General features: G+C 43.0%; 1 protein-coding gene across 1 annotated transcript in view; it reads right to left on the reverse strand.

Annotated features, from left to right (window-relative positions):
- Window positions 1–25419, reverse strand: part of LEKR1 (leucine, glutamate and lysine rich 1) — a 635278-nt gene that overhangs the window by 306192 nt on the left and 303667 nt on the right. Inside the window, exons 4-5 of the mRNA XM_078665467.1 lie at window positions 10451–10570; window positions 1538–1713 (exon numbers count right to left, since the gene is read on the reverse strand). Coding sequence (XP_078521593.1) covers window positions 1538–1713; window positions 10451–10570 — 296 coding nt within the window. The remainder of the gene's footprint in view (window positions 1–1537; window positions 1714–10450; window positions 10571–25419) is intronic.

Below are 25419 nucleotides of genomic sequence, written 5' to 3' on the forward strand. Positions count from 1 at the left end.
TCTAGATATATGAATTGACATGATTACAAAAATAACAATACTGATGAGTGTATTTTTTTTAAAATAGTCTGTCTCTTTTCACCTTCATTTGAAATGAAATGAAATGAAAAATTGCATTTGTATAGCGCATAACTGCCCTAGGGCCTCGCAGCGCTTCCCTAGGGCCTCGCAGCGCTTTTCTTGTTGACATGATTCTATTTTTTAGATTGTGGTGGAGCATCTGAACCTGACAAACAGGTGATATGATTCCTTTTTATTTTTCTCACTATATTCGACAGCAGTAGCAACATCTAGGTCCTGATGAATGCATAGGCACTTTCCTTTTATGCAGAAACATGTTGACCACTCGCTGAGCAGATATTTTGTTAAATCTGTTATTTCACCATTGCTTTTATGGTTGGGGAGCTGAGAGAAAACATTAAAAATTCCACTTCTACTCAGTCTCACCTAATTTTATCCTTTCACCAATCACTCACTTGCACTGCTTTTTTCAGTTGTCGCATTACACTGACACCGCTCACTAGACAAAAACGCAGGGTCTTCTTACTCTCATAGTCCTCTTTCCAACTTGTGTGACTGTGTTTGCACTAACTCCTGGGTAAGGAGAACCCATATGATGTAAAAGTGGCGGAACAGATAGACAACTGATGGGAAAATTCTCACCTTGGGTATGTGTCTCACGTGAATGTGACTATATAGTATCCCCGTGGTGTCACTGAATAATTCAACTCACAATCCCCCTTTCTGTCATGTCAATGGTTGTTTGTGATTAGAGTTTACTTTTGACTCCTAGATACTTTTTGTGTAAATTACAGTAAAGATTCTTACCATCCAACCTATGCACTAATAGGTTGATTCTTAAAACTTCGAATTATAGTGGGCCGGGATTCGAACTACCTCATGAATATGGATGAGGCAGGTCTCAAATTGTGACTCGGTATGACTGAATGCCATCACACGGATGGTGGCCTGCTGGGGTCAGCGGCCACCGCACCTGTGATCGTATTTCAATACAGTTAACTTTTTTAAATGTAGTCCGGATTCCTTTAAATGTAGCCCCTTTCCTGCAGCAAGGAAGCCAGTCTGCGTTTAAAAAGGAGAGTTTACTTTTTTTTTTTTGGGTGTTGTTATTAGATGAAATGAGCAGTGGGGCACAATAGAAGCATAAACCACGCCAGAAGACAGAAGAAGAGTGCATGGTAAGGAAGCAGGATTCATGAACCAAAGCTAGCGAGAACATTTGGGATTATGAGGTCAGTAAAGTAATCCTCATATCCTAAAATAGGCTATGCTTTCAAAATGTGCTTTGTTAATAAGACCTGCAGATAAAAGTGTCTATGGGGTGTAGAAGAGGTTTCAGTGGAGGAGTATGTCACAGTATCTGCTGCTTTGGACAAAAACAAATGTACAGGTCTGTGAAATGGCGGAAGAAGAAGATTGCAAAGAATGAGAGGGGTATGAGTTTGGATCAAAATTAAAAGTAAGGTAAAAAACAAAAATAGGATTGCATCACTCTAGAAACAGCTTGATGACCCACCTGTCAAAGCTGTTTTGGCTGCATCTTCAACTTCAACACCAAGTTTCCTCTTCATTATTGCCCAATTTTCGAAAATGTAAAGCACCTCTTTTCTGACTGCTATCAGCTCTGATTTGGCAAAGCAAAGTAGTGGCACTATCTTGTTCAGGGCTACATGCTGTTGGGTTATTCTCTCTCTGGAAAGCAATAAAGAAGCTCAAAATATTAATTAATCTTCAAGTTAGTTGGCCCAACAGATCTTTTTACAGTTCTATTTTACAACTCTACTAGAATGACGATTCTTCCAGCGATTGATCCATTACAGCACCTGCATGGCTCTGACATCAATTATTGGAGTATTACTTTGTTGCGCCAGCTCTCTGCCGGCACAGCTGCCCCAAACCCTCGCAAGGACTGGCTGCTATATTACGAGTTGAACTCGTGTACGGCGGACAGACCTTCGCCTTTCCAATGGCGGTGCTTAGAGAACAGGCACCGCAATGGGAATGGCAAAAAAGTTCCGGCATGGACGGTGCTGGAACTTTGGGGTATTTTTATAGAGAAAAGGGGCCTAGAAACACAAAAATAATTGCTATTTTACAAATCTCTCATAGCTCACAATGCATGTATAACTAAAGATTTGATTTAAATACATTACAGTATATGCTGAAAAAACTTGAAAAATAAAGTGGCCCTGAAAAAATCGAATAATTAAGTAGCAATCAATAGAAAAAATTGAGAGTATACCAGTTATCTGGATATTAGATTGAGCGAGCCTCACTGTGGAAAGAATCTCCGACTGCAGACACAGCCTTTATTAAAAGTAGTAGCGATCCAGAGTTCTAACCAGTGCAAAACACAGATTTCACCTTTTTTCCATATTTGCAGCTGTGGGGCAAATCCAATCCTGTGCAATACATAATCTTGCTAAAGTAATGGCTATAAAGACAACGAGAGCAAATGTCGGAGGAATATTTCAATTGGTACCTGTCAGATCTGGGAGTCTCTAGTTGGAAGAGGTAAGTACCTTTGTCCAAATAGGGACCCTTACTTCTAGTCAGGGTAAGGGGGATACACACTGTTAATAACCCCTGCTCACCCCCTTGTTAGCTTGGCACGAGCAGACAGGCTTATCCCCAAGGAAATGTGTAAAGTATTGGTACCAACACTCACAGCAATATAGTGGAACACCATAAATGGACGCCACACAAGTTATTTAAAAAAATATAAATCACTTTATCTTGAATAGGCAGAGTCAAAACGACATAAATCCAACAAAAAAATAGACTCTCTTCCAATAATGGTTTGCTAATAAAAGGTTCACAGTAGCAGTGTTTTTTGTAGAAAAGGATCACTTTAGCAATGTCCTTTTGTAGAAAAAGTTAACTTTAGCAATGTTCTCTTTGTAAAAACGTACTTGTGAGAATAAAAGACACTTGTAGGCTCAGTATGGCTGCGACCCCTTGTTGTTAGCGTGTGGAAGGCTCCTTAAAATGGTGCCCTTAACAAAATGCCCCTGCTGCAGCACGGGATGTGCTACACTTGTTTGCCCAGCTTTAAATGAGGAATATTGCTCCCTTTCACATGCGCGGGCGCACGCCAGTCACCAAAAGAATGATGCTCTTAACATCAATTGCCCTCGCTGGCTTAAGCACAGAAAGTACTATGTTAGCTTGCTCCGTTGCACTGCTTAAAATCACCTCCTCTCAATGCATGAGTGCGCGCCAGTCCCAACGATGTTTTACACACCCTGATGCAGCTGATTACCTTGCGAGCGGAACGGTGGGCTGGTCAGTCCACGCTAATCTCCGGAGGGGCAGCTCTCTCCTTGGTGGTGCTCCCTGGCTTCCGGTACGGCTCCGCCCTCGATGACGAGCGTGAGGAAGCCCCAGTTGCTAGGGGATGCCTCGCGCTGCACTTCCCTTGACGAGGCTCTGCCGGGACGAGCCTCCTCGTTGCTAGGGAAACCCTCTATGCTGGGACCAATCCCAGCGTGGCTCGGCAGTGACGAGTCACGGACTCTGGGCCCGCTACGGTGAATCTTGGCAGGATGTTTTTGCGGCTCTTCTCCTCAGCGGACCCGGCCTCCGGCACACAGCCCGAGATGCGGCAGTAAATATTAAGCACACAAACAACAACTCTGGCAATCGGGGGCCTCTGAGGAAGAGATACTGGCCCTCGGTGTCTGTCCTGATCACAGGCCGACGACGGTGATGCACGTTGCGCTCTCGGTACTTGGGGAGAGCAGACCAGTGTGCCAGCAAGTCTGCCTGCACAGTGGCACAAAACGACGTTCTTGGACACACAGACAGCCCGAGACAGCAGAGACAGCGGAGCACGATGTAAGGAGAGTTTTAGAGGTCCTTGGCAAACTTTTATATCCCTGAGTTTCAACAGGAGGCCAGCTCTTCTCAGGCCCTTGGAGACAGGTATACTTCAGAGGGGGCAAAGCACACAGCACAGCTCCTCTTCAAGCAAGGGGGACACAGCACACAGCAGAAAGTCCCTTAGTCCTCTTCCTCATGCAGATAGGTCTATTCAGCCTAGTGCTGACTCACCCAGCCTCCTGGAGCCACCCCAGCCCCTGTCACTCACAAACCAGACAGTTAATCCACAAACAGGCAGAGGCACACAGAAAGGTTCAACAAGAAAATAACAACTTTCTAAAAGTGCTATTTCCAAACTTAGAATTTAAAAACCATCTTCACTAAAAGATGTGTTATTAAATTCTGAGTTCAGGGATACCAGATTCCAACTATTTATCTTGCCGCTATAGGAAGATGAGCAGGTAAAAATGCTACACAGCATTCCCCATGTTATCCTAAGGGGAAGATAGCCTTTCAATAGTGAAAAACTAAATTGGCAGTATTTCACTATCAGGACATATTATGAACACATATATGAACACATTTGGTGAGCAGACAGGTGGTGGTATATACTACATATCACTAACAGAGAATGGACAACACTTACCAGGGGCCCCTGAACTCTCATGACAGCTGGAGATAATGACATAAGCATCATGGATTGATGATTACAACTGTCCTCGTGTTTAACAGCATCTTTGCTGGCAATTGAACAATGTTTCTGGAGCCAGGATTGCTTTTTTGTGGATTTGTGTTGGAGAAACAGCCTTCTTTCTTGGGAGTTTGTAATGGGGCATTCTTTATTCTGGAAATCAAGCTGAGGCAAAACTAATTTGAAATATTTTTTAACTTAGACTTATTTGATCAAAGATTTGGGCATCTGCATTCCTTTTTTAACTTTGCATTTCTGAACTGCTGAATTCGTATTCTTGTGAATTAACAGAAGAATTCTATTTTTGAAAATATCTGCATGCGTGTACACTTGAAATTAGGGGTAGTTATCTTGCCGTTTGGGAGGTAGGTCATTAAGCATTTCTGTAATCAATAATGTGTCACTATATTTCAGATATATGAAAAAAGCTTTATATCAAGATCACAGAGATATGGTTAAAAAGAGATAGCTAGAGGTATAACACTGTGAGAAAGTTAGATGCTCAACATACATGGAAGATTACTAAATATCTATTATTTGCCTTTCAATATCCATTCCAAACAGAAGACACTATGACCTAGCAGAAGAGGTATATCCAGTGTTTGTTTTCTCTCTAAATCCATTCCCCTTTCCATGTTTCTAGTACATGTCTAACATATTACACCATATGAAAAAATAGTGGTTGTAGTGAGGGGTAGAACAGTGCATAGCTCATGTTGGATATAAAGTATAGGGTTATAGCTGTCAGACACAACAAATGAGTCGGGAGAAAGCAGAAAGAGGACACAGTGTGGGGATATGTGGGACAACACCTGGATGGGGATGAAAACAAGGAAAGAGGCATTGCTATAAAGTGATGAAAGATAAAAAAAGAGAACCTGAGCAGTAGAGGGAGAAACTCTTGCAACCAAAATCAATTTAAAGCTGCAATGTTGCAGGGATGGGACAAACACAAAAAAGGGATGATAAGCATTGAATAAGGGACAGAAAACTGAGATAGACTAAAAGGACATGCAATCATAAGCAGGGGGCTGACCTAAATCCCACTCAATTTATTGTATTACGGTTACAGCTTAAATGTTGAGGTTAGCTATCTAAGTTAAGGCTTCTAAGCAACACGGTATCTTAGAAGGATTTACGCCTTGCTTAGAAATTAGAATTTTGCTCACCTCGTTTTATCAGTTCACAAATATAGTTACAATTTAATAGAATTATATTTGCACTTAACTTTCACGGCTCCATTTCCATATGCACATTAGAGGTTCACACGTTTTTCAGCGCACATGGTGTTTGAGCTGTAATCAGCTGGTTATCTATCTTAAAACATTTTTTACAAAACTTATTTTGGCCTTGATGTATAGGATTGTTGGTGTAACTTTTATGTGTGTGCTGTAGATATGAAACGCTTTACTCTTGATAAAGCTCATGGCCTAAGAGTATTAAGTTAAAATGTGATGGCTAGTTTCAAGTACTGTACTCATTAATGGTGTGTTAGTGTTAAGTTCTAACCACCTATCTTGCATTTGGTATCTGATCAGAGACTTGGTTTCTGACAGCGAACTGCAAATGTTCTTCCAGAGCCAACATATGCAAGTCAACATGCACACGTTCAACAACGCTTGTGGCCAAGCTCAGAGCTTTGAGGATGGGGTCAACAGCACTTGCTGCCGAGTTTAGGGGGTAATGCTGTTGTGGTCGACAATGCCACAATCATCTACTTCGCTGTCCTCAGGCTATGATCATGTGCAGATCTTGAATATAAATCCTTACCTTTTGTTACCCTATACTCCAGTCCTTGCTTTTTTGGGGCAAAACTGAAAATGGTACCATAAAGTTAGTATGTCTTCCCAATTCACGATGCTGGTTATTTAATCCGGATGAATTCGTTGTTTCTTGTGACTTTGACTACAAAGCTAGCACTGGTGACTGTTTCAGTGCATTGCAACATTGATCCTTTGTTGCTTGTTCTGAACACTTCTTCCATCGTTGTTTGATATCACATCTCCTTCTGTTCCTGATTCTGGCTTGGGCTCTCATGCTTCTTGACTGCCTCCAGAGTTTTTCTTTTAATCTACTAAGAATTTTTCTTTTGGTTATTAACAGTTAACTCTATAGTTTGTTTAGATTCTAATGTTTCTAATTCCATCTGTAGTTTGAACAGACAGAATAGAGCAAAAGGTCTTATCTTGGAGTAAAGTGAAGAGAGACTACATTACCAGCCAAAAGGCCAGCTCTTAACAGTCAGGGCAAACGCAAACTATATAATTCCATGTCAAGCAACAGCCACAATCCCTGTCAGGATGAACAAAAAAAAGTCACTAAATAACCTGTGCTTCACACTCTGGTAGATTAAATTAAAGGCAGCTGGGGTCAACTTAGAGTAATGAGCAAAGCATTCATGCAGTACATAAAACGCAATAAAATGATAACACAACAGGAAAAATTCCACATCAATGTATAGAAATAGAGTAAATGTTCATAAATTATTTTATACCAAAATTAAAAGAATCCAATCAGTAGAACTGGAGTTAGGAATTTTGAAAATGTAAAATGAAAAATATGGCCTAATAGATTAAAGTGCCTAACGCGGACATCTAGTTTTTGAGACCGGGTCAAAGTCGAAAAATATGGCCAATCGTGTTGGAGGACAAGTCGGATACATAAAGTGGATTGTGCCTGAATGGCACTTTGTTCTAAGAGGGTAAAGTTTAGCAGGCCAAGGATGCAGGCGGTGTCTGAGGAAGAAGCCTTGCTGTCGGGGAGCTGCTGGACGAAGTCACAGTGAAGATTTCTACATTCTGACTTAGGCTCTTTTTTAGAAGTTGAAAATGTCTCTCGGAACAAGGCAGGAGGTTGTAGACAATGACAGTCCCACGAGGCTGGATATCCATTTGGCAACGGACCGCTGAATAACATTTGCTGCTATGGATCAGAAAGTAGCGGGAGGTGTCGTGAAATCATGCTGACCAGTTCCTTGGGCGGATAGATGAGTAGGTTGGACCTAGTATTCTCTCAGTTCTCAGAGCAGTTTTTAAATTTGGCTATCTGGGCACCTTCAGCACCACCACGAAGGGTCTATGACTGGTAGGGAACTACTTGGTGGGTTAGGACTCACTCAGGCTGCGTCCAGGTGTGGATTCAAGATGGTTGGAGCCTGTTCTGTCCCTAAGACTCTGATCAGGAGCTAGCCACTTAGCCCTTGGAGTTAATCTGGTAGCCCTGGGTCAACTAATGAAACAGGGCTCAAGCAGGAGGGCAGGCCTCCAAGGGGTTCAAGGCAGACTCCAGGCAGCAAAGCAGTCCTTACAAGTGCAGCAAAACAGTCTAGTGGAGTACCCAGCAGGATACAGCAGCAGGCAGCCCTAAGAAACCTTCTGCGGGTCCAGAAAGTGAACTGAAGAGTGGGTCTGAGGGTCACCTTTTTATACATGGTGCCTTGTTTGAAGTAGGAGAAATTTCTACAGGATTCCCTTTGAAGTGCTTGAAGTTTCATGACTTCCCTGCCCTGACTCCAAGCTGACTGCAAGAACAATGCAGGGGCATGAAGCCCTTTGTGTGAAGGCAGCGCACACCCTATTCTGTTGCAGGTGGGACTCTGTCCAGCTCCATCACTCTCCATCCTGCCAGTTGATGGTCCATCCAGGCCCCCTAACCATTCTATTGTGTGGCTGTCTGGTAGAAATAAACAAACTTCAACTGCCAAATACACCCAGTCATTTGACCAAGGCTGCAGGCACCACATAGCTTAGGGCAGGAAAATGCAAACTTTCTAAAAGTGCTGTGGCAACAAATGAGGGACGGAATCCTGAAAGAATCAAACATTCACCCCAGTCAAGACATCTGGGTTAAATCTATCGCTCTTTGCTCACTACGCCACCCCAGTTTGAGCCCAGCCATTTGCAAATCAGACTTGACCCTCCTCCTCATGGGAACAGTCCAGTCCGAACTGTTGAGTTGGGTTCACCCGGAACCCGAACCAGCATCCTGGGTCCGGTTTCGGGGTATCACCCCTCATCAGCCAGGCTAGCTTAAATCCAGTGGGACAGCGAGCAAGAGACCCACATTTAGGCATGCCCATCCCACTAAGGGGAGAAGATTAGGGTAGAGGAGACCAGTGGCAGTAGAAACAAGGAAGAGAGAGAGAACAATGAGAGAGAGAGACAAGTGGGAGAGTGGGCAGGGGGACTGGGAAACAAAGAGAATTCTATGGCAGAAAGGGGCATGGGCCGGTGGACAGGGAAGAGCGTGCTGCATGTTATTTTACCTATATGGCCTTATCAGGGTGGCAGTGCACAGTGCTTAATTTGTGAAGAAATACGTGCCGGGGCTCTCGTCAGGAGGCAGCTTGCGCCAGCCCATTACTGCTATTAGTGGAGAGGATGTGGAGTAATGGGCAGAGCTGCCAACCAGGCTTGAATCTCGGCGTCGGCTTAACATCGTCAGTTGCTGGACAAAACACTTCATCTCCCCGTGCCTACAAAAAAGGAATGTGTCCTTAAACTAGTGCTCACGTAAAGCGCTCCAATATCTTTGGGTCGTATGTGCACTATAAGCGCCAGTGATGCCAAATAAGTGCCGGTGCAGAGTACCGGAAAAAACTGACTTAAGTTAAGCGCTGTTAGTGCAGCATTTGTGTGTGGATAACTCCACTGTCTCTTGTACTGTGATAATGTGTAGTAGACACGATCCTTGTCTGCCACCAGGAAATGTAGCTGTCACATACATCTCACTTTATTGCTGGAGGGCAGCCACTTGCATGGGCGTCCACAGAAATATTTTCAGGGGTGGCATAATCTTCATGTCATCCATCCTCAGACCCTTTTTGACAATTTCAAAGGGCATGGGCACAGTCATTAGGCACAGTCATTAATGGGCAAGTGAAAAATCCAGAGAAGGGTAAGCACCCCACCCCCCCATAACCCTCCCCTGCAGACGCCCATGGCCACGTGGTCTGCCCTTGTGAATCAGGCCTTAAACTGGACACGCCTGACCAAAGGTGCCTTCTTATAAATGAATTTGGGAAAAAAAACAGATTGGGAAGTGGAAAAAGGGCTGGTTAAGTATCTGCAACAGTCAGGGCACATGAAATTGTCGAGCTCACAAAGGGATGTATTTTATCCTCCTCTACACAGCTAGTTACCACTCAATGCACGTATCCTTTGAGTCGCGAAAATATATTGGTTGGATTAAATCTTATTCCCACTGCATGCAGTGCACTCGATATGAACCTCGTATGATCTTATTAAAGTGAGATTAATAATACACATTTCTGCAGTAGTCCACTTGTACTTATGACAGCTTTGTTCCCCATGCTGTGTGACACAATACAAAAAAATCTAATTAAGGCTCCCAGCAGTTGTTTCACAGCTGTTAGCTTCTTCCTGACGAAGGTCCCTTATCCGACCAAGCAATGAAGCAAAAATCTATCATGCAAGACATTTACATAGGATGGGATTTTTAAGTCTAGCGTTACCCACCATCTTTTCTTTCCACCAACATTAGATTTTCAATATACTTGCTTATAGGGGCTTTCAGCCAGACTTCTTTATCTATTTATTCACATTTATTCTTCTGTCCACTAGAGCATATAGCATGGGACAGTTGGTCAAGCCCACTTTACCCGCTGGATGACTTCACTGCGAGGGATGGCATTCTGCTCTGTTACAAAGAGCACATCACATACAAAGTAGCTCCCCAAAGGGCATAGACTACTATGGAACTTTGTTTTTTGAGACCAAACAATATTTTTGCTTTTAGACAACGTTTTTCTTTAGATTTACAAGGGACCAGCAGATTCCCTAAAAATAAAGTTTTACAAAAACTATGACACCGCAAAACAAGCACTGGCAAAGCCAAAGGGCTGGAAGTCAAAACGTTGACAATTCTTGCTCAATCAAGGAAGCTCAAAATCCTCACCTGAACAGCTGTGACTGACTGTGTGCTTCTTTTAACTGTTCTTCAAGACATTGCTGAGCATCATACACACTTCGCAAGTCATTCTGTTGTTTTTCCAGTTGTACCTTTAAATTCTGAATTCTACAAGCGGAACAAAAAGATGTATAAGTCTATGATCTTCACAAAGAGGCAACTGGTTGTCTGAGTGTATTTATGAGCACACACTTCCTTAACAGTGACCTGCGCTCACATCATACCCATGATCACATGTTAAAATGGTGCTCAGCTGTCTTCACAGGATATATATTGACAACAGTACAAAACCATTCAGCTCGATTTATAATTAAGGGTAGACCCATGTTTTATTATATTTGACATAACTTTAATATTATTTAGCCTACATAAATTACTTCATCAAATACCATGCTGAACATCAGCTGGTCATTCAAGATCAGGGTACGTTATCCTAGCCAATGTAGAGACACATTATGTATCCCAAAGCTAAATGTCTCAAATAGTTTTGAAAAACAATATGGAGTATATGAAAGTCACTTATTAAGACAAAATACAATTGAGCTAAAAACATCACTGCTAAGAGATGAATAGCTACTCAAGATATTCAAAGGAACGTAAAATATTGGAAAATATTTATCTCCTAAATAACACAATAACATTCGTTTTTGTACTCCATGCTAAATAACTATAAAACCAAAATAGCAGAAGTAAGTATGCTTGCTAAAAGGTCCAACATATACAATGTGGCTGGTTGCATCATTTTAAAAACATATACCAGATATCAAAATAACTTGTCATCCAAAGGCCATTCTAGTAACAACAAAAAAAATACATGCATCATTAGAAGTGACACGCATGATCTAAGTTGAGTAAGAAATACACCAGCAAATTGGGTTGCTGGACAACGACCCACAGTCAAGTGAACAGTCCACAGAGGTAAACAAAGGTAAACAGATGACTAAGTAATCTTTGCTCGTTTTTATTTATTAGCCGTGTGAGGTGAGGCAAATTTCAGTAAAAAAAAAATGACTAAGGCATGTTTTATCAAAATATTAAAATATAATAAAAAAGAAAACAAAAACAGGAGAAGACGGCAAAGGAAATAGCAGAACAAAGGAATACCAATAAACTTTTGATGTGTGGTACCTAGGGCTGGGTGGCACTAGGCTGTCTCCTCCTCACCTCTTTCACCCATGCTATAGGATCTCGAGGTCTGCAGCAGCCAGTTTTGCAACAGGCGAGGAGTTTAGCAACTCAGCCTCTCTGGGTGTCCTAGGGCGCGCAATCATGCTACCATTTGCCACATCCAAAGTAGCAGCCATGCCAAAGCCAAGATGGGAACTGATTGTTGAATGCCTGACGAGTCTAGATCATCATAGAAGGTAAGGATCACAGAGTATATAAAGGACTCTTGGTCTTTTCTTTAAGTGTCATAATGCATGTGTAGTGTTTTTGCAATGTATTCAATATACCCAGCTCACTTTTATCCGAGTGATATTATATTGCCTTGCCCTGACATACTTCCTTTTACTGAAACGTCAAGGTTTCAGCTTCAATGTCTTTGTAACCCTATCATTGTCTGAGGTTCTCATTTGGGACAAGCAGTGTTTCTACTGTCACCAGTCCATCTAGAGAGTTGTATGGCCTTGCTTTGTCCTCCTTTAGTGGTTCTTTCGGTAGGACACCTGTCAGTTCGAGTAAAATGAAAAATATGACCAGAAGAAGTGTCTCAACATTCTTAGAGAGAAGGAAAAAATAAGTTACATTCAAAATTAGTAGAAAACCATAATAATACAAAACTTCACTTACTCAAATCAATGTTAAGAAGCATTGAATGAAACTTCAGTGAAAATCAAAAAGTACATACAAATCACTACAAAAATGTATGGCGAACGCTTAACACTGAAAATCACTGGTAAATCAAACATCCCCAATGTAAAAATAAATATTAGTAAAAGACATTTCTTTAAAATAAGTGGACAACTAAAAGCATGGAAAAATAGTGAGGTTTCTAATGGTTTGACTTAGAGGAGAGCAAGAATTGGAATTCCGCCATGCCACTAGTGGAATTCCAGCCCGCACCATAAGTGATGTATTTCCTACTTAGTGTTTTCAAAATGGCAAGCATCATGCCAGTGGCCCGCCAAGCTGTGAGTCTAAAACACATCTTGATGTTAGAGGATAAACCAACTGATATAGAGTCACTGATCCACCACCAGGTGGAGCAGAAATGCTGCTGGAGAAGCGGGCAGATTTTTACACCAAGGTAAGCTGAATGTCTCTGACACGCTGGCAAGTACACTTCAGCAATTCCAGGAAACAATCTATGAACACTTGCTAACAATGTACACTACCTCCAGCACATTCCTAGGGTCTTCATTTGAAGGCTACTTGAGCAGAGAAACTGCCTCTAATCTAATGAGAAACACTAAGTCTGGCAGGCTTTTCTCCGTCGCCTGAGTGGAGTAGAGAAGCCTACTGCAATAGTGGACAGAAACTGCTCCAGCTGAACTCTAAAGCAGGGCCTGACTGCTTCACTGTTTCACAAGGGTGGGCACCACCAGCACAAGGTCCTGGTGAATCAGGAAGGTCCATATTGTCAAGTTCAGAATGAGACACGTTCACTTGTTGTATGCCTTTGATCCTTTTGCTCTGCTACATTTGGGCTTTGGTTACGCTATACAAAAACTGGGATTAATGCTTCTTAATTGTAGTATCCAGCCACCTTCAGCGGCATAGTAAACTGTGCATAGAAATGGAGTTAACTTGACTGTAAAGCCCCAGGATTAGATGGCTTCAATATGTGTGGGGAATGGGGTATTGAGTCCAACTTATTCTGTAAACAGGTGGAACTTTATATGTGTTGATGGTTTTTTACAAGATCTGTTGGGGCTCATCAGTCCCTTCACAAGCATTTCTCTGTAGCCTGAGGCTAAGTTTCTGTTAGTTAGAAAGTCAAAATTCATTTTGCTTCCCCCCGTTATGCAGTTACCACTAGGCACCCACCTTTACTTTCAACCAAGGACTCAAGTGAGATGGTCAGAGTCGCTTTGCACAGTAGATTTATTTTGAGACTTTATCTATGATTACTTTTAGGTGGCAAAAAGGCACAGAAAATAAATTCAAATTGTGAAATTTCACAAAATGCAAGTCTTTTTTTTAATTTAAAGTCTGTTACATGAATGAAATGTTATTATCCTTAGTATTTTTTAAAACATGAACGCCTTCCTCATCATTAATCACTACTTTTTGAATACTTAAGGTGGTTTTACGAACTTTGCAGATCCCTGTCGGCAGTAGTGTCCCATGGCAGCCCGACCACTCTACTTGTAATAGGGCAGTCGGACCACTGATGCGCCGGTAGCTGCACCGCCACCATGAGATTGGCGGTCCATCGGACTGCCAAACTCATACTAAGGCCCATAGACAAGGCTTACACACACATACATGCACATGTACCTCCATGCTTAAAAGCCCCACACACACGGAATACCTATAATACATTTCCTATACTCCGTAATTTACATGTCCACAAGTATACAGTGTATGACGTAAAACATATTTCTCATTCTGTTGGGTTTTAGGGCTCAGCTCGTTGGGGTGCCTACAATAGTTAAAAATTTGCAGCAATGAGAAATCTATTAACCAATTATATTTTAGCAACTTAAGATACATTTTACAGCAGGTACAGCAGAGCTTTTGTAGTTGATGAGGACCAGGCTGAAAAAAGGCAAGATTTATGATCCAAGTCGCCATAGTGGTGATCTTTCAAGTTGGGCATACGTGTGTGGGAGTGCATGAAGGTTAGGTACTTTGAAAGTGGACAGGCACAAACGGTCCGTTTGAACTCAGTACGTGAGCAACGTAAGCCATTTCAACTTCCCTGTAGGTGATACGAAGGGATTCTTCCCCCAAAATTGTAAGTAGTGCATTTTTTATCTAACTTTTCAAATCGGTTGACTGAAACAACATAGGTTTTACAGGCAGTTAAGGAGGGACATTCATTAACATTTTCAATTCTATTTTACAAAGTGTCAAACAGGCCAGGTCCTGAGAAAGTATGTTAAATGGCTTTACCCTAAGACAACTGGAAACAAACAATGGCAAAGTTAGTAGGTCTCACAGGTGACACAGAGTGCATACCTACTGATTTTGCTAATGTGGATTGCCTTTTTTCTTTTTTAAACCACACCAAGATAGCCACCTAAACGTTAAACTTTAAACTTAAACTTTAAACTTTATTTAACCACACCTAAACAAACGCCAACACTTACGTCATTCCTACAGAGTCCTTCGGGGACTAGAAGGGTCCCACTATCCAAATATATACAAGACACTACACGTGGCAGCCATATTGGAATCTTTTTTCAACAAAAACATACATGTTAGAGACTCATCCTCCCCCCCATGCCCCTCCCCTCCTCCGCGGCCCAGGCCTCTGCAAGGGTACTAGTGTGCTTTGCATAAAAAAAGGCAAACAGCATATTATGAATGAACTAAGGACAGGAGTACCTGAAGCAAAATACACAGGAGATGCATCACTGAGGAAGGACACATCAAAAATAACCAAAATGTTCCTACGGGAGATCCTTTGTAAGCTACTGATTGTTAGGCTCAGTAGTGCAAAGTAAAAATGTAACTCTTTAGTCCTCTTTTGAAATCCCTCACAGTTAACAAGTTGAATACATGATTAGAGAGAATTCCATGTTCTGGGACCATTTCAAGGTGAAATATTTCTTCATTGGGTGATTTAAGCATTGAAATATGAAGTTGTACAGGGATCCTTTAAGTACATGATTCCTGCAGCTAAGGAAACAGTTTTAAAGTAACTGGTGCTCTGGGCAGGTATGGGCTTTAGCAAGTTGGCAGGATACAGAAAGTAGCAACTGGAAAACATGTCTTTAAAAAGAGTCACAAGGGTGAAGAAGAATCTGGTCTAAGCACTGCAAAATTGAAGGGAAAAGAGGCACCAATTAGAAGGCAACGGGGACTAAGCAGGAGGAGGTGCAGGAATAGAAAAGCTAACTCATTTTGGATAGAGGAAATTGAAAACCTGAATCCTCATGGCCTACAACATGCATGTCTTCCACCTTTTACATTGAAGAATCTGCAATATACAGAGAAAGTAAGAATCCTGGGAAATATAGAGTCAGCCTGGAAAAGGAGTGCTCAAAAATCTTCAGCCAACCCAGGGGTGAAAATAGCAAACAAATAATCAAAAAGATTCGCCACCTACTTGTCTCGATAACTTTGGAAAAGGGGTCTGCAAAACCAAGTAGATACAGAGCACCAAAAAATGGTTCTGTTGTTTCGAAGGGTCAACAAGGATCTGGTCTACTGCCTGGCCTCAGAAAGGCCAGGATCAAGGCCAGAGCTATTAAAAAAGAAATGCCTTTCATAAAACCTCACTTATATATGCTATAAACAGAAACTGACTTCACAGGAATAGACTCCTCAACATCTGGGATTTGGAGACTCAGAAAGATATCATCAAATGGACAGATCATCATATTGAAAAAGCGTATTTAGAAGATCCGTTTCTCATCTAACCCAGGAATTCAAGGCATTCTTTTAACTATGAAGAATTCTAATTTTGACATCCTGCACAACATAAAATTCTAGAATTTCACTGCCGTCCTTTGCTCTCTGCCCTCCATGTGACTAGAGGAAAATCCCTCAGGGTCACTGCGAGAGCAGACCTGCTGGTACGACTGAGGCAGCAAGGATACTCTGCAGCAGTTTGAGTGCGGTGTGTGGTAATATGTTCATGGAGAGCGAGTGGAACACTTCTTTTCCTTGTAAGCCCAGATAATCTTGGTACTATCCTCTGCACAGATTCCAGTAGACTGTAATATCAAGGTTTCTTGAAGCTTAAAGCTCGATTGTTAGGTACAGTTGAGACTGTAAAGTCACTCCCAGTAGGAAACCCACCCTAGTGGTCCACCAAACAACTACAAGAGCCCTTTCCAAGTTAGGGAAACATGAGTTCCCTTCCCTCTTCTCCACAGTACTCATGGGGCTAATCTTAAACCGTGTTTCTTCTCACTGTACCTGTATGCCAACCTACCTTTAGCTGACACTCAACTGACACTGCTCTCACCAATGTCTCATAACTTATAATTTGCTATGCAGTAGAACCTCAACTTCCATTTTTGATCCTCATAGAACCCTCTGCACACTTCTTCTGATTCTTTGGCATTGTGGATCCACTAACATAAAACAATGGTTCTTCTAGGAGACTCGACCACTTCAATCACTGGTTCACCTTTTACATCTTAATACTGGATTGCTGACTAATATCATTAGGTACGGCACAGTTCAGGAATAGCCAATGAGTACGGATTCCAAACTGGAGAACTGGTATTCTTTGAATCCATGATCCTGTAGCAAAAGCTGGTGAATGGAAAGGCTACAATAAAACTGGCTGGGGAAATAAAATCTAGGTAAACAAAAACAAAATTTGACAGATCAGCAGCATCACTTAAGGCAGGGGTAAAAGTTCTGAATTTGGCGACACCAAAAGGCATACTGGTGGGCAGAGTTAGGTGCAGCAAGAGACTTGCATGCACCAGAGCATCCAAATCGCTTTTACTTTCTGTTGCTGCTATGTGCAGGAGTCTCCTGTACAAGGTGAGGATCGCAAGACTCAGAAGGACCCAGGGTTGGACTGGCCTATGCAGCAATCTGGCAGTGCCAGAATGGCGAATCTGGCATATCAGTATGTGGGTTTTTTTTGTGGGCCTGTATATGGTCTGATGGGCTTGTTTTCACTATTGATTTTGCTAATTATCTCAAAAATTTAGTGCAGCAAGCATAAATGGATGCAATCTCTCATACTTTGCAAAGCATCTATATAGCACGTCTTTACAAGTTCAAAACAGCCCTTTTACTCTGGTGCCCGGGCCCCAGAAGGACCTGATCGTGGGACTCTGAAATCCTAGTCATATGTGCCCTTTCTGGTGTCACTACGTATGACTCTGCCTGTTGCAAATGTTAACTCTAAGCCACCAAACAGTAAAACTGACCTTTCCTATCAAGCCATAAGTTTGGTCAGTCGCACAACTATGGAAAGGAATGGTACTGGCATTTATAAAGCGGTTACTAACACTGACAAGGCTGCTCCGGAGTGCCTGCAACTTTAAACAAGCATTTACAATGCAATGGTCTCGTCTTTGTTAAAGTTAGAGCTATTGGCATTGCAAATGGCATTTTTTTCATTATTTTTTTTTAATAGAGTGTATTAGCAGACACAGAGCCCCAGACACAGAGCCCCCCCCACACACACACAGAGCCCCCCACACACACAGAGCCCCCCCACACACACAGAGAGCCCAACACACACACAGAGCCCAACACATACACACAGAGCCCAACACACACACAGAGCCAACACACACAGAGCCCAACACACACACACAGCCCAACACACACACACAGCCCAACACACACACACAGAGCCACACACACACACATATCCCCACACACACACATACAGAGCCCAACACACACAAAGAGACCCCCCCCACACACACACACACAGAGCCCCCCCCACACACACAGAGCCACACACACACAGCCACACACACACACACAGAGACACACACAAACACACAGACACACACACACACACACACAGACACACACAGAGACACACACACACACACACACACACACAGAACCACACACACACAGATGCCTATCATAAACATGTAATGTTTCTAATCTCCTAGACTGTTGTAGCCATAAAGCTACTGACCTCTAAGTCTAACCTCTCAAAAGCCACATTTTCGTCAAAGACGGCCGAGTGTTGTCTGAGTGATAGACAGAATTGGAGATAGAATAAGAGAAAAAAATCAGTGGAGGGGAGCATGACATTTGTATCAGAAGAAGGCCCCACGGATGTCCAACTCGAGCAGCTGCAGGAGAGTGTGTTCATCCCCTGTAGTGCTAGACATCAGGTGTGGAGTGGGAGCAGGTGCTGCCCGCCCCAGCAAGAATCCTAAACCTTCTTGTGATTGGTTGGGCCGGGACATCGTCATAGTTCCCAAGCGGCGTCACGTCATGCGATACCTTCAACCAGGCTTGGCTTTTTATGCTGACAACACATTGTGTTTTGGGACTCGTAGTTTCAAGTTTAGCAATATGGGCTCATAAATTCATTGTGCTGAGAACTCTTGGTTAAATAAGGCCTGGTTGCTGCTGGTCTGAAGGTATAGCTGAAATGTGCCCCCTCAGGAAAGTGGCTTTTGGCAGTCCATACTTTGTAGCCAACTAGCAATGAGTGTGCTGGAACCCATAGGCCTGTATTTACTATGAAAATCGTGACACTGCATATCTCAGCCTGCAAATGCTGTAAATTGAAAGCCAATATTTGATGCAAGTCATGTTATGACCCTGGCATAGCAGCCGAGTTTCTTAGGTCCCATGAGTTAGCAGTTAGTCCAGTCCCGTTTTCTTCTTAGAATTCTGTGACTTGTAATCCTGGTTTGACGCTGCGTTTAAGATGACTGCAAGTCCCACAATTCCAGGAAATAGCCCAGGACCGACCCATCTAGTCACACATGGATTTGGGAAACTTGGCAGCTGTGAAAAGGCCTCACAATAGTGACAATGAGGAATAAGCTTGTATTACTGTGTTGAAAAGGTGCCTCCGATGCCGACCTCACTTGTAGGTGTCTAGTCGGCACCTTCAGCTAGTCCTGTTGTTTTAGTCAACAGCCTTTTATATACTGGGATGTTTGAGTGAATACGTACACATTTAAAAATAAACCTACAAGTCCCAGAATGCAGTTCTGTGCCAGGTAAATTCAGGGCTGGTCAAAGGAGTTGCCAGGTGACGTCACATAAGCCCAGGCGGCAGCTCTGCTCACTGGTGGTTATTGAGTCGACCCTTGAAGGATGAAAGGGAAGCCTCCAAGTGACACCACGTCACGTGCAACGCGCTGACTCTTGACCTAGCAGCAGGCCCGTTGTGTGGTTTCTGAGCCCACATCATTTGTAATCCTGGAGAATGCAAATGAAACTGCTTGTCCCAGAGTGCACATGCCAGTATTTAGTGATCGTATACCAAGTGACTCGTGGCGACTCGTCACACCCGGGTCACCTCGTCAGGACTGTAACTAGTGACATGTCAGGAACGCAGCACGCTGAGCGCAGGTGCCCCAACCGGCTGAGCACCTTCTCCGGCATCGCTCTTTAATGCCATCTGACGCGGCCTCGCGCACGGTGATAAAGCTCCTCTTTCGATGTCCTGCGCGCGAGTAATTGATCCGCGGCCAGCTTTAGGAACGCGATCCTTTCCACCACACCCTGCGCTCCTCTAAAGCCTCAAGAGGGATGTGTGGAGGGCCCGGCTCACCTTTCTGCTTTCCCGCCCCTGGGACGGCACCCGGTACAACTATCCTTAGAGAGCCTGGAAGGGTGCGGTAATCTGATCACTGGAGATGTTCACTTACTCTCGAGGCACCATGACGTTTTAAACGAGACCCTTTGCAGTGGCTGCTGAGTGACCCGTATGTCATGCTTGACACACACTGCTGGAATTTCATTTTGAGAGGACTGCGCTGATATCTGGGATTTGGGCCCGCAATTATGTTGAAAACAAAATGACAAGTCCCAGAATGCAACATTCTATCACCAAAACACAGGAGTGACTGATTACAGCTCATATGACATGCCACCGTTTGGCGCAGTTGGTAAGTGCTTTTTGTGGGATGTGAAATAATATCTACACAGGCCTCTGAAACCGTGATCCCAAACCTAGCGAACACATCCTACGGTCTGCCCTTTTCTTTCTGGTACTTCCAGCCCTGCATTCGTTGTAGGATCATTCAGGATTGCGAGTACAAGGGCTTCAGAAACCCTCCATGGGGTAAGAGACACTGTATAGAAGCGACTACCGCAAGAATACATAAAAAAAAACAAAAGCCTGTTGCCGTGAACACCATCTTTCTCCGAGGTCAAGCAGAAATGCCTCGGAGAAAGGCGCTGTCATTTTCTGACTGGGGGGGGGGCGTGTTTTTCTTTCTCTCCTCTTCCCATTGGCTGGAATGTAAAATTCCAGCCAATGGGAAGAGGAGAGAAAGAAAGTAAAAAACACACCCCCGAATCCCAAGAAGACGGGGCTTAAATGGACAGACGCCCCTCTCCTCCAATGGCTGGCCTTCGTTTAGGAAGCCAGCCAATGGAGAAGAGGGGCGGGTTCAAGCCCCACACAGAGAAACATAAGATCTTGCTGGCGAGACTGCGCAAGCGCAGCCTACATAGGCCGAGACCTAAAACGTCATCAAAGTCATCTATTTAGTAAACTTTCTATCATCCAATTAATCATACATTATTATCAACTGTATATGACAGTAAAGCTTGTACTTTCTTTCTATATGAGGCTGCACACATGAAATACTCTTACTGCACACTGCCTTTAAGCTCATGGCCAGGCATCATATTAGACAAACATTTAAGCCTCTTCACAACAAATGAGATTCACAAGGATCTTCTGAAAACCATCCGGCACTTGCTTTCAAACAGAACAAAGCTTATCCGAAACAGAGATAAGGTAGGTCCTTTATTCTTGTACAATAGGGCAAGAGGCAGATTTAAAGAAAGAGAGTAGTGGGACTTCTGCCCGACATCGGCCTAAGATCCACTGGCCCTCCCCAGGTTCTATCACACTCTGGTGAGAAAGGTGAAGATGGATGATCTGAAGGCATAGCTCCTCCAGCTCTCTCATGCTGGAGCTGGAGGAGCTATGCGTTGGAGCAGATGCTGCCTGAAATGATGGAGGACAAGCTGCCAACTCTGATGTGGCGTGCTGCGATCGCTTCTGCCAGCATCAACATTGTGAAAGAACGGCATGCAGTCCACCATGTTCTTTCACAAACTGGGCAATAAAATGTCCCTGGAATGCAATCTCCAAACATGTCAGGGTAACTTGAAATGAGGGATTAGGAATGTATCCCCAATTTGAGGGTACATCACCAGTGCCTACATGTGGTGCCAAAATTCCACCATGTCAGGCGCCACCATCGAGGGCATCTTTAAATATGGCTTTCACGACCAGCAGTGATGTAACCCCCAGAACTCTAAATCAATCCCTAAATCTTCCAAGAAACAAAATCAAACCATTTGGCGCATCCAGAACTTTAAAATCAGTTTAATACGAAGAGAATGCTAACTTTCAATAGAGGGGAACATCTTGCTCCATTAACATTCCTGTGGAGGACATCTGCTTCTGTCCTTGGCCTGGGGGCTTCACTGGGAAGAAATAGACTGAAAGTGCAGTTTGCTCTTCACTCTTTGTTTCTCATCTATCATTTCTCCTGGATCGCCCAGGCCCAGCTTACACGATCCAGCAACAACCCTGTGAACTGCATGAAATGATGCATGATCCGTTAACTGTCCTTTGTCCAAAAGTATTTCTCCCACCGGTAACATTCTCAGAACACAATTTATAAAACAATGGGATTGGAAGCATTCTGTTGAGTGAACATAACCTATTCATTGCATCTGCGCCATGAAAACTGTGATTCAATTCACTGAAAAGAAGTCCTGGGCAGGCAGCCAATGTTAAGTACTGCATGTTCAGAAGAAGCTCAGAAGCACACTCATTGGGACCCATATTAATTAGAACAATGACTCTGAGCTCAACACTGCATTTGACTGACACTGGAGGTTTACAATGGGAACCAGCTCTCAGTGCCCCAATCCAACACCGTCTTGTGCGTTTTTGATCTTGAATATTTTTACAAAGTAGAATTTTTCGTGCACGGCCTCATTCTTTAATGCCTAAAATTGTTTTACAAACTCATTACCAATCTGTGCTTGAAGCATTACTCAAAAATAGACCCTGACTCTGAAGTCTTGGCAGTTTGGAAAGAAGCCATTTTGCAGCCTATCAGAAAGTGCACATCTCGGCTGTCCATATAATTCTCAATCAGGAGAAACTTGATCAAGTTATTCGCTTCCTGCTGAGGTCTGATTGAATTTTGAAGTTCTTTGCTTGCCAAAAAGGCTGCTAAAGCAAATAGCACTGGAGGAAGACTGCACAGCAGTTATAAGAGCCTTGGTCCCACATCAACTCCAACTCAATGGAGGCCACATCGTACTCGTCTGTGTCAACAAATTTGACTTGACCCATCTGAAAAGGGTCCTTAATGCCACAGCTGTACTTACCAGGGAAGTAACAAGGTTCAACAGAATCTCATCTACCCTAAAAAAAACTGCAACCATTGCCAATTACTTTAAAAACCTGGAGAATCACTTATCTATACACCCTACCCAACAAGTAAGATCTTGGAAAGAAAACTTAACATGCAGTGCAGTATATTAGGCTCAAGGCAAGAAAATATAGAAAGGAGAAGACAAGATGCCACGCATTCTATTACACTTCTGTGATCTGGAAATCCCTCACCACCCAAATTGTCAATCTTCTTCATATCTGGAAAAAAAACAGAAGACCATCTTTTTCAATGAATGCGTAATGCACACATAATCATCAAGATGATAGACCCCCCTCCAACCATAACCAATTTGTCTTTAGGTTTTTAGTTAGCAAAACAAATCCTCTGGAAAAATAAGACTGAAAACAAGTGGTATTTTCTCTAGGAAACTTCCAACAATCCATCTCGTCCCAAAAGATCAGTCAGTTGGGGGTTCAGCTGGGCATGATGCCTAGTTTCAAGACTCTGCATGTTCCTCCGGGAGTTCTTTATAAATGTACTTAGAAAATCATTCACTTTTTGAAAAAATGAGCGAATTTTTCAGTTTTTCCTTTTTCAAACTTTAGTGGCTCCTGAAACGTTGCGTCTGAGATTTCTGAGGTTCATAAAAAAAATGAATTTGTACTAGCTTGCCAGATTTTCAGAAAAAAACATCAAATTCTGGTCAACATTCTCAATAACTCCTGTTTCACAAAGTGCTTGCAATCACGATGTTGCAGTTCAGGACACTGTATACAACCTGTACTAATACCACTAATTTGATTCATAAGTAATTTGTCAAGATCAGAAGTCTGAAATTTATTTTGAAGCACATATTTAGATGGTAAACTCTAGAGACTAAAACCCAATCTAGAAACAAAACAAGCTGATTCTCTCCCTCACCGACGAACCTACAGCCGCCAAGAACAACTTCCACCGTGGAATTAAGTCAGTTGCAACCTGAATGAAGGACAGCTACCTTAAGCTCACCACAAACAAGACCAAAGTCCTCATCCTGGGCCCCATAACCCTCCGCTTGGGAAGACTCCTGGTGGCCCCCAGTGCTTGGAACCCCACAACATCCACGGACCACACACAAAACCTCAGCATCATCCTGGACTACTAGCTCTCAATTAATTGCCAGATCAATGCCGTCTCATCCTCCTGCTTCCACACACTCCGACCTGCTCCGGAATTTCATCAAGTGAATCCCAACAGAGTCCAGGAAAATGGTCTCCCATGCACTAGTCATCACCAGACTCGACTACAACAACACACTCTACGCCGGCACCATGCAAAAACTCAGAAAGAAGCTGCAAAATGTACAAAATGCCTCTGCCAGACATATCCTGAACATACCTAGCCACAGCCATATCGCCGGCCACCTGAGAGACCTTCACTGTCTTCCGGTCAACAAAAGTATCACCTACAAACTCACGCCTAAAAAGCTCTCCACAACGCCGGACCCACATACCTCAACCACCGCCTCTCCTTCCACACTCCCACCAGACATCTCTGCTCTGCCCATCAGGCCCTGGCCACCATCCCACTGATCCGCAGGACCACTGCTGGAGGAAGATCCTTCTGCTAACTCATTGCAAAGACCTGGAACTCCCTACCTCTGCATCTCAGGCAAGCTCCATCTCTGCCTAAGTTCAGGAAGGACCTCAAGACCTGGCTCTACCCACCCCCCCCACCCCCACACACACATACACACACTCCCCCAGCACCTTCGGACCCTTACGTGCAAGTAGTCGCACTTGACAAAAACACTGATTGAATAATTGAAACCCGTTGTATATCCCATGTACAATGCATGACATGTATACTTCACTGTGTTTTGCATTTTTTGTGTTTTACAGAAAACTCATAAGCAAACAAGAAGGCAAAGTGAAAATTACATATTAACTAAAACTTAAATTAAATAAAGTTAAAGGTGTATTATTAAATTTGTTTCATTAACATGTATTTAAATGTAAGAGCAAGGATTGTGGAATCTTACCTTGTGTAATTAAGTTAAAGAGGGGACTCCACGGATGGTTCACCAGTGGCACCCATGCTAGATTATAAGGATATTCATAATGACTACATTAACATGGAACAGATCTAAGTGTGAATAATTTACTTATTCAATAGTTATCCTTAAAATCTGTCATAGATCTGGATTTAGTGGATCAATTCTTCACCATTTTCAGTTCAAGGATTACCTTCATGAAAATAAATGGTTCTCCATCTTTAGTGAAACAGCCAAATAGAAAGATTACCATCACTGACCCCATGTCTGAGTATAGATGAATTGAGTGTCCCTTATTAAGTGGAGGAGAACATGGTGAGATAAAACGAGTGTACTGGCTCAGCGTTGAAATGAGGACCAGCCATCGTAGGATGAGTGAGGGCCTGCTGCTGCGCTCCCAAATTCAGACCAAGAAATGAGAGTCTCCGAACAGTAATACCAATGGAGAGAAGAATTGTCCCCACCACCTCGTGGCTAGGCGACAGGAACAGCTGCAATACAAAAATGAGGAAAAAAGGATTTTGCTGAACATTATGTTAACAGTCCAAAGACTAAGGCATAGTTATGGCGAGGTTGAGTGTTGCAAGAAAAAAACATTAAATACATGATGCTGTTCTCTGCAAGATTGCATAATATAGCAGAGGGCAAGCATGGAACTTCACAATGCCTAAAGAAGCCTGGAAATTGATACAGCGAAGTGGGCCAGCTGGGGGGAGACAAGCAACTAAGAGACAGAACAACAGAAGTGCTGCACCTGGGGATAG

The sequence above is a fragment of the Lissotriton helveticus genome, chromosome 11 (assembly GCF_964261635.1).
Source record: "Lissotriton helveticus chromosome 11, aLisHel1.1, whole genome shotgun sequence".
Classification (NCBI taxonomy): domain Eukaryota; kingdom Metazoa; phylum Chordata; class Amphibia; order Caudata; family Salamandridae; genus Lissotriton; species Lissotriton helveticus.